At 41.7% G+C, this 10081-nt stretch overlaps 1 protein-coding gene across 1 annotated transcript in view; it reads right to left on the bottom strand.

The window, feature by feature from the left end:
* Positions 1 to 264: 264 nt before the first annotated feature.
* Positions 265 to 10081, bottom strand: part of LOC115165080 (transmembrane channel-like protein 2-B) — a 48163-nt gene continuing 38346 nt past the window's right edge. The window contains exons 8-19 of the mRNA XM_029718119.1: positions 9559 to 9701; positions 9287 to 9434; positions 8850 to 9044; positions 8250 to 8429; positions 7946 to 8104; positions 7598 to 7726; positions 7100 to 7167; positions 6763 to 7002; positions 6540 to 6665; positions 6355 to 6433; positions 6060 to 6186; positions 265 to 494 (exon numbers count right to left, since the gene is read on the bottom strand). Coding sequence (XP_029573979.1) covers positions 265 to 494; positions 6060 to 6186; positions 6355 to 6433; positions 6540 to 6665; positions 6763 to 7002; positions 7100 to 7167; positions 7598 to 7726; positions 7946 to 8104; positions 8250 to 8429; positions 8850 to 9044; positions 9287 to 9434; positions 9559 to 9701 — 1824 coding nt within the window. The remainder of the gene's footprint in view (positions 495 to 6059; positions 6187 to 6354; positions 6434 to 6539; positions 6666 to 6762; positions 7003 to 7099; positions 7168 to 7597; positions 7727 to 7945; positions 8105 to 8249; positions 8430 to 8849; positions 9045 to 9286; positions 9435 to 9558; positions 9702 to 10081) is intronic.

The raw sequence follows: 10081 nt of genomic DNA, 5'->3' as shown, positions 1-10081 counted from the left end.
TGATCATCTGTTTGTCTGTAAATAGGATTTAGGATGCTGTTATGTCATGATTGTGAGGGTGTTACAAATACTGCCTACAGGCTTTAGACCTTTGGCCAGATTCCTAGGGTCTTTTTCCTTAGAACATGCAACACAAAACGTTTTGGAAGGGAAAACGGCAAGAAACTTTTCTGAAGTCCAAGTGTTTTAGTCTGTTTTCTTGCTTGTGTAAAGCCTGATTTGTGAAGGTGGTGTGGCCATCTTAGCACCCTGTTTTTCACCTAATTAGCATCTAGGAGGAGGTGCATCCCTCCCTCTGCCCCTTCCCGGCCCTGGGGGTGGTCCTCTGGCGTTTCCAGGCGGCCCCCTTGGGCCTGGGGCGCGGGTCACAGCCGCTCGGGAGTTTGGTGCTGCCAATGAAACATCCTTCTGAAGGTTAACCCCCTTGACACTGACAGCTGCTCCTGGACGTTTTGCCACCTTGGAATATTTGCTGCCCTTCTCGCTCATGTTGTCTGAAAAAGCAAAAGACAAAAAACGGGGTGGATGTATACTTATTCCACATATTATTTTGTTACAACCTGAATTCAAAATGGATCAAATATATATTTTTCTTACCCACCTACACATAATACCCCATAATGAAAAAGTGAAAACATGTTCTTAGATTTCTTTTTGCATAAAACAAAATAAATGCATAAGTATTCACGCCCCTGAGTCAGCGCATGTTATAATCAGTCTTTCTGGGTATGTCTCTAAGAGCTTTGCACACCTGGACTGCACAGTATTTGCACGTTATTCTTTCAAAAAGTATTCAAGCTCTGTCAAGTTGGTTGTTGATCATTGCTAGACAGCCATTTTCAAATCTTGCCATAGATTTTCAAGCTGATTTAAGTCAAAACTGTAACTACGCCACTCAGGAACATTCAATGTTGTCTTGGTAAGCAACTCCAGTGTATATTTGGCCTTGTGTTTTAGGTTATTGCTATGCTTAAATGTTCATTTGTCTCCCAGTGTCTGTTGGAAAGCAGACTGAACCAGGTTTTCCTATAGGATTTTGCCTGTGCTTGGCTCTATTCCATGTATTTTTATTTTAACTCCCTAGTCCTTGCCAATGACAAGCATACCCATAACATGATGCAGCCACCACCAAAAAAGAACAAAGTAACAAATATGGCCTTTCTAGGGAGTTTTTCCTAGCCACCGTGCTTCTTTCACATGCATTGCTTGCTGTTTGGGGTTTTAGGCTGGGTTTCTGTACAGCACTTTGAGATTTCAGCTGATGTACGAAGGGCTATATAAATACATTTGATTTGATTTGATAAAATGATGTACCTTTTGTCTCTCTGTGTTTCAGAATTTCCCTCCAATTCGTAAGAGGCTGAATGTATCTCATCAGAGAAAGCATCCAAGCGAGCGAAACATCTCCCCTTTGTCTCTGTATGTGTAGCCCATCTATCTGATGCTGTCTGGTCAAAAAGAGTAGGATATTGTTGCCACCAGTAGCATTGAATGTAAGGGAAGCCAGCGAGCATGTGGCCTCCCTTGATTAAAAAAGTATAAACTAATAGCCAATCAGCATTTAGCTAAACTGAGCGAGCTCAACTGTGAATGATCTTGGCGCACCAAAAAAAAGTGTCATGGGAAATTCGTTTGGATTTGGCTTCACATCAATCATATCACAGATGTAAAACATCAAAAGCCAAACATCATTGACAGAGAAAAGTTGAATTGTTGCATCTTGTTGTGTTGTTGTACTATGGTGGATAGCTAGCTAGTTAAAATTGGCACTTTCCTAAATTAGCCATGGATGGAGATAGGGATTTGGACTTGTAGTTTTACTTAATTCTCCATATAGACCAACGATTATAACGGCAATTGGGATCCAACTATACATTCATATATTATGCCCCTGGCCTGAGAGGCTTGAAGTTCAATATGTAGCTAGATGTAGTAGGCTAATGTTAACTAGCTGGCTCATTGTTGCCAATGAAAGAAAGTTAGCCTTGCGAGCAAGCATTTTAGTCAGGCAGTCTAGGACAATACAAACTAAAAGTGTGTCCTGTATGACAGGCTAATAGACCGTTTTGGCAACATGAAGGAAAGGAGGATGGCATTGGCATTTCTCTACAAGTAGGGTGAGTCAACATGTTTTTTCTACTTATGCACACACACACACACACACACACACACACACACACACACACACACACACACACACACACACACACACACACACACACACACACACACACACACACAGGAATCAGTAACATGGACAGCCACCTGATATTTAGCTTACATCAATTGGACTAAATTGTTTTGGGAATCTAGTTGTCACTGTATTAGACTAAGCATAATTGATTTGATTGATGATGTTGAAGTTGAAATAGTGCTGTTTTCTTTGTGACTTGCGATAACTGTTCAAAATCAATAGCTGTTTAGTAGCCCGAAAATGTCGAAAACATTAACTTCATTGACCTTCCTGTAGGCCATGTAACTGTTTGTTACGTGCAATATGCAAATGTATTGTGGACTCCACCTGAACGATGTTGCTCTCCGTTTTGTGATTAAACAAAGGTGTTGTTGAATTCATTGTCCCACTGTGTCTTCTTATTGTCTCGACCTTAGGCCTATATATCACGGTGGCAAGGCATACAGTGACTTCAGAAAGTATTCAGACACCTTGACTTTTTCCACATTTTGTTAAGTTACAGCTTATTCTAAAATTGATTAAATAAATACAAATCCTCAGCAATCTACACACAATAACTCAAAATGGCAAAGTGAAAACAGGTTTTTAGAAATGTTTGCAAATTTGTAAAACAGAAACACCTTATTTATATAAGTATTCAGACCCTTTGCTCTGAGACTCGAAATTGAGCTCAGGTGCATCCTGTTTCTAAAATTTGATTGCAGTCCACCTGTGGTAAATTCAATTGAATGGACATGATTTGGAAAGGCACACACCTGTCTGTATAAGGGCTCACAGTTGACAGTGCATGTCAGAGTAAAAACAAAGCCATGAGGTCGAAGGAATTGTCCGTAGAGATTCGAAAGGGGATTGTGTCGAGGCACAGATCTGGGGAAGGGTATCAAAACATTTCTTCTGCATTGAAGGTCCCCAAGAACACAGTGGCCTCATCATTCTTAAATGGAAGAAGTTTGGAACCACCAAGACTCTTCCTAGAGCTGGCCGCCCGCCCAAACTGAGCAATTGGGGGAGAAGGGCTTTGGTCAGGGAGGTGACCAAGAACCCGATGGTCACCCTGGCAGAGCTCTAGAGTTCCTCTGTGGAGATGGGGGAACCTTCCTGAAGGACAACCATCTCTGCATCACTCCACCAATCAGGCCTTTATGGTAGAATGACCAGACAGAAGCCACTCCTCAGTAAAAGGTACATGCCAGCCTGCTTGGAGTTTTCCAAAAGGCACCTAAAGACTCTCAGACCATGAGAAACAATATTCTCTGGTCTGATGAAACCAAGATTAAACTCTTTGGCCTGAATCCCAAGTGTCACGTCTGGCACCATCCCTACGGTGAAGCATGGTGGTGGCAGCATCATGCTGTGGGGATGTTTTTTAGGGACTGGGAGACTAGTCAAGATCAAGTGAAAAATGAAAGGACCAAAGTACAGACAGATCCTTGATGAAAATCTGCTCCAGAGCACTCAGGACCTCAGACTGGGGCGAAGGTTCACCTTCCAACAGGACAACAATCCTAAGCACACAGCCAAGACAACGCAGGAGTGGCTTTGGGACAAGTCTCTGAAAGTCCTTTAGTGGCCCAGCCAGAGCCTGGAGTTGAACTGATCGTACATCTCTGGAGAGACCTGAAAATAGCTGTGCAGCAACGTTCCCCATCCAACCTGACAGAGCTTGAGAGGTTCGGCAGAGAAGAATGGGAGAAACTCCCCAAATACAGGTGTGCGAATCTTGTAGCGTCATACCCAAGAAGACTCAATGCTGTAATTGCTACCAAAGCTGCTTCAACAAAGTACTGAGTAAAGGGTCTGAATACTTATGTAAATGTAAAATTTCAGTTTTTATTTTTAATACATTTGTACAAATTTCTAAAAACCTGTTTTTGCTTTGTCATTATGGGGTATTGTGTGTAGATTGATAAGGGAAAAAAACATGTACCGTAATTTCCGGACTATTAAGCGCACCTGAATATAAGCCGCACCCACTGAATTAAAAAAATGTTTTTATTTTGAACATAAATAAGCCGCACATGTCTATAAGCCTCAGGTGCCGACCGGTACATTGAAACAAATGAACTTCACACAGGCTTTAACGAAACACGGCTTGTAACAAAAATAAATAGGCTTTAACGAAACACGGCTTGTAAAAAAAAATTTGCAGTAAGCTTTAGTTGTCTTTTTGCACTGAGTCAATTCCTCACGCTGCTGTTTCCAACGTCTTATCATCGACTCATTAAGACCAAGCTCCCGTGCAGCAGCTCTATTTCCTTTTCCAACAGCCAGATCAATCACCTTCAACTTGAAAGCTGCATCATATGCATTTCTCTGTGTCTTTGCCAGGATGAGGGTGACAAAATGACTACTGTAATCAGAATGATGGGAAGTTTGAGAGCGCTCAATTTAATCTAAACAGTAAACAAAAAAGTTGTTTGACCTTAACCCGTTCGGCAATTTCATTGGTCTAATGAAAGCTTCATGCCGGCAAAAAACTGAGCACATCACAGAATGTGTTTTTTTGGAGAAAACAAAATTGAAAGCAGGAAAAATCCATATATTAGCCGCGTCATTGTTTAAGCAGCGAGGTTCAAAGCCTGGGAAAAAAGTTGCGGCTTATAGTCCGGAATTTATGGTAATCCATTTTAGAATAAGGCTGTAACGTAACAAAATGTGGAAAAAGTCAAGGGGTCTGAATACTTTCTGAAAGCACTGTATAAACTAACAGGTGATAGAGCAAATAATGCAATCATCACAACCCATAGGTTGCAATACGGCATTTTTTCTTTCTTCCCCAGTGATTTTACCCACGCATCGCTACTGTGATACTCAGTGGTGTGTTGTGTTGGATTTGCACGAAATATAGCGCTTTGTATTCAGGACATAAAGTTAATTTATTTGCCACATTTTTAGCAATTTTACTTTAGTGGCTTATTGCAAACAGGATCCATGTTTTGGAATATTTATATTCTGTACAGGCTTCCTTCTTTTCACTCAGTCATTTAGGTTAGTGGAGTAACTACAATGTTGTTGAGCCTTCCTCAGTTTTCTCCTATCACAGCCATTCAACTCTGTAACTGTTTTAAAGTCACCATGGTGAGATCTCTAAGCGGTTTCCTTCCTCTCCGGCAAATGAGTTAGGAAGGACGCCTGCATCTTTGTAGTGACTGTGTGTGTTGATACACCATCCAAAGTGTAATTAATAACTTCAACATGCTCAAAATATTCAATGTCTGCTTTTTTATTTTTACTCATCTACCCATAGGTGCCCTTCTTTGCGAGGCATTGGAAACCCTTTCTGGTCATTGGGGTTTAATCTGTGTTTGAAATCCACTGCTCGACTGAGAGATCTTACAGATAATTGTATGTGTGGGGTACAGAGATGAGGTAGTCATTCAAAAATCATGTTAAACACTATTATTGCACAGAGAGTGAGTCCATGCAACTTATTATGTGACTTGTTAATCAAATGTTTACTCCTGAATTGATTTAGGCTTGCCAAAACAAAGGGGTTGAATACTTACTGAAGTGAGACATTTCAGCTTTTCACTATTAATTAATTTGCTTAAAAAAATGTGAAACATAATTCCACTTTGACATTATGGGGTATTGTGTGTAGGCCAGTGACACAAAATCTCAATTTAATCCATTTTAAATTTAGGCTGTAACACAACAAAATGTGGAAAAAGTCAAGTCGTGTGAATACTTTTTGACAGCTCTGCTTAGGAATGATATTATGATACAATTCGCTCAAAACAAACTCTTTCTTCTATTGTTCTTTGAAGTGGGTTCACATTTTTTTCTTAATGCCAAAAAAACATCTAACCACCAGGTGGCGCTGAGTGGAGATGGTAGGAAGGTAGAGTAGGCTATATGAACTGACCTGGTGGGGGTGCTTCTTCCGCAGGAGGGGGGATTAGAGAGCGGTTGGGAAGAAGGCCAACCAGGTCATGCATCACCTGGTTGGTACTCTCCTTGTTGTTTCTCCGGTTCTTCTCCTCATCTCTAGCCTAAACACAACCACATATTGTACTGTCGGTGTTGCTGCATTCATATTTACACACCACCTCAGCATTACTTACATGCATTTAACTTTCAGTACTGAATAACATGTCATTATTTACAGTATAGGATTTAAGTCATGAGAGACGGCAACTCAGTTGCTCATGGTCATTTACCATTTGCATCTTCCTCTTCAGTTCCAGGTTGGCATTTTGATAGTTTTTGGAGGTCGCATTCAGATAGTAGATGGCCAACCTGACACAGGATCACAGAACTCTTGATATGATGAGCATGTGGATGTTACTATGACCATATGCGTGTTTGCTTTAGTGTGTGTGTGTTTGTGTGTGTGTGTACATACACCATCAGCAGCACAGCTGGTATGATCAGCCCAGGATTAGTTGCGTAGGTGAAGATATTACCAATGAACGCTGGTAGGTCCTTCTCTATAGTCTCCATAACAACATCATACATTTGAGCCCTTCCACTAGTAGACAAGAAACCAGCATTAGATGTGTGCCTAGTGTGTATGTGTGCGTGTGTGTGTGTGTGTGTGTGTGTGTGTGTGTGTGCATGAGAGACACCTGAAGGGGCCACAGTCAGAGGAGGGTGGCAGGGTCATTATGGTGTAAACCACAGGCAAAAGGCTGAGGAAGAGGACCAGGAGGAGGAGGCCCATGTAGAAGTTGTTGGATTTGGAGGCCTTGAAGACCCTCTCATGGGGAACGTTACAGCTCATCACGGCCCAGCACTGGTAGTACATCGAGGAGAGGAGACGCAGGACGTTCAGCCCTACCAGGCCAGGGGCATAGAACGCACCCATCCTGAAACAAACACAGACACAGAAATATGTGATAAACACAACTTACAGGGTAAGTGGAAATGTGTTGATGGTTTATGTGGTGTCTCATATTTACTCACCAAATCATTCCTTGATTGAAGATTAATCCAAGCACGTTGCCGCTGATGTCAAACTCTCCATAAGACGGCTAGAATCACATATATATATTTTAAATAGTGCAATGAATGATATAAATAATGTAAACGTAATTCTGTTCATCGTCCCCCCTTTCTCTCTCCCTCTTCCTCTCTCTCAGTAATTAACTTCCCAGGGCAGTGTCCTGTGTCTTGGTGAATGTGAAGGATCACCTATCGTGCCAGATGTCACTGTGTGGTATCAAGTTTACTTGTTCTCACACATACAATAAGCAAAGAAAAACAAAGTAAAGAGCAATATAGTAGTGCTGGATTGTATTGATAGTGAGTAACTATACCTTGTTACCATACTACCATACATGTTAATACCACTTTATCCCATACTGTAATGTAAAGTGCTACCAAAATGTCCTACGATACAATGGGAACACACACACACAGTAGAACAGTAGTTAAGTTATGCTTCGGAAGCCTAGCACGTACAAATCCAGCCTCCAGGTCCCAGCACCAGCAGTAGTTGAGGAAACGCACAATCACGGCTCGCACAAAGTCACCAATGAGGATGGTCAGATATGTCACCTGGATGTCAGAGACGGTGAGCTTCACAAACTCCTAGAGGGGCAGCACAGAAGGGAAACTAAACATGAAATGCCCGGCATGTCACACAGCCTCAGTCTCATCACTGGTGCATAATGACAGGAACTTTATGGGCTGCCCAGGTCAGGTGGAGGAAAAACCAGGAGGAAAAACAAAAGAATAAAAATGGTGGTCTGCCACCGCTATGTTCAGTGATAAAGGGAAAACCGGAGGAAGAACACGGGTCATCCTCACTATGCCAACGTCGGTCTCCCAGCACGGCCCTCTGATGACATCAGCAGGAGGGATCTCCGGAGGGGGGATGTCAGTAGTGTTGTGGTAGGTGCTGTAGTTGGCATAGTACTCCTTCAGACCCCAGATAGTGGCATTCTTAATATTCTTCTCCTGTTCCAACTGTACACATGTAAAACACACAAAGACAGGTTCAGGTCAGTAAGTAAAATATACATTCATACAATATGTACTGAACACACACACAGGTGAATAAACACACAAACTTCCATTTGCAGGTACATAACACTGACACATTGTCTGGTACCTTTTCGTTGACATCATCAAACAGGGCGAACAGGAAGGTGTAGAGGTTCCCGAGGAACAGGGCAAAGATGCGGCCCAGCTGCCACTTGAGGGCGATACGAGGGTGGTACTCCTCCAGCTCAGCGATAGTCTCAAAGAGAGGGGGGCACACCAGCCCCAGCAGTGACATCACAACCTCCACCTGGAAAGTAAAACACAACCAATCACCAGGATGAAGACTGAAAAAATACTTTAATAAATAAGCATTAAATAGTGAACGTACTATTGTTAAATTAGTATATCATTATAAAGATGTATTAGCATTTATAAGCATTATAAGCATTACATTCATAAACATGTATAACATGTATCATAACATTTATAAACATGTAATAATTTTTAGCAGCTTATTCATGAAAGTTATTAAGTGTAACCCAACTGTGGTATGATATATATTTTTTATAAATGTTATAATTTTGACTATCATGACAACCCAGATAATAGCACAACAACCTACAACTGAAGAAAACAGGACAAACACCAAATGTACATTTCTGGCTCACTCCTTTTGACTAGATGAAACATAGCACAGCATGTATCTGATCATAACAACTCAACCTGCCTCGTTCTTTTCATACCAGGAGAGCGTATTCTGATCTAGTTTTGCAAAGTCCTGAGACCTCTTGACCACAAAATAGATGAGGAAGCCACTGCCCCCCAGGCTGCAGAGAATGAAAAGGTTGGCTAGAACCCGCAGGAACCTCCGCAAGTGGATGTTCTCATCCTTCTGGTTCTCCTGTTCGTCTACTATGGATTCCTATTGAGAACAGTCAATTAGTGAGAAACACAGTCGATACTATGGTTGAAAATAGTAAGTGTCTAGGCCCGTACATGTAGTACATTTTTACATATATATGATTCTTGGGAGATTGAAGATTTTTAAAGATAAGAACAATGGATATTAGTTATGTCATAAACAACAGTATCTTGTGCCAAGCTAGTGGAAGGTCGGTCTACTAGCTATGGATAGGCCTAAGTGTTAGCTGCTGCTGTGTTTACCTTAAAGCTGGTGGTGATGGAGGCATACTTGTTGTCAGCTGTCTCTGGGTTCCCAATGAGGTAATCCCAGCTGGTGAACATCTTAAAGGCGAAGGTAAACTGTCCATCGTCCCCACCATCTCCTCCCTCATCCGAGTTACGGGCCATCCTGATGGGGAGGGGGGGGGGGGAGTTGCCGGCATCAATATTTCAGATACTGTTTGTGTGTATGTGGATTAGTTTGTATTTACTTTGTGCATATGTGTACGTTCACGTGTGTGTGTTTTACCCACGTTCTAATGACCACCATCAGGCTGTAGCCGAAGATGCCAACACCGACCAGTAGGTAGGACAGTGGCAGTCTGAACTGGAGGAGTCCGATGGTGCGTTCGTCATTATAGTAGCCATAGAACAGAATAGAGTACTTGCAGTAGCCCTGGTGAAATTAAGAAAAATAATCATGTTCATATGCAAGTCATTCATCCGAAATTAAGCTAACAGTGACAAGTACAATTGACGTACTGAAAATGTGTAAGACTTTAAAGGACCCCCCCCCATAACAAGTTGCCGCCACTATTTCGACGCCGTTTCCTGTCCGAAGAATGACGAAGGCTACTTACACATATTCAGAAATTGAAATATACATATTCATTGAATTGATAGGCTACAATAGCTTTGCTCATAATCATTCATGCCGCAAATGACATGTAACATGTAACTATAAGTTTCTTGAATTTTCTTTTGCGGGTTCCTTTGCATTATCTGAACAGCCACTTGTGGGTTCTAGCTATCGTTACACAAATCAAAGCATTCATC

Source organism: Salmo trutta, chromosome 27, assembly GCF_901001165.1.
Source record: "Salmo trutta chromosome 27, fSalTru1.1, whole genome shotgun sequence".
NCBI classification, from domain to species: Eukaryota; Metazoa; Chordata; class Actinopteri; order Salmoniformes; family Salmonidae; genus Salmo; species Salmo trutta.
Note: the sequence above shows the minus strand (reverse complement) of the source record. Positions and strands in the feature narration are given on the sequence as shown.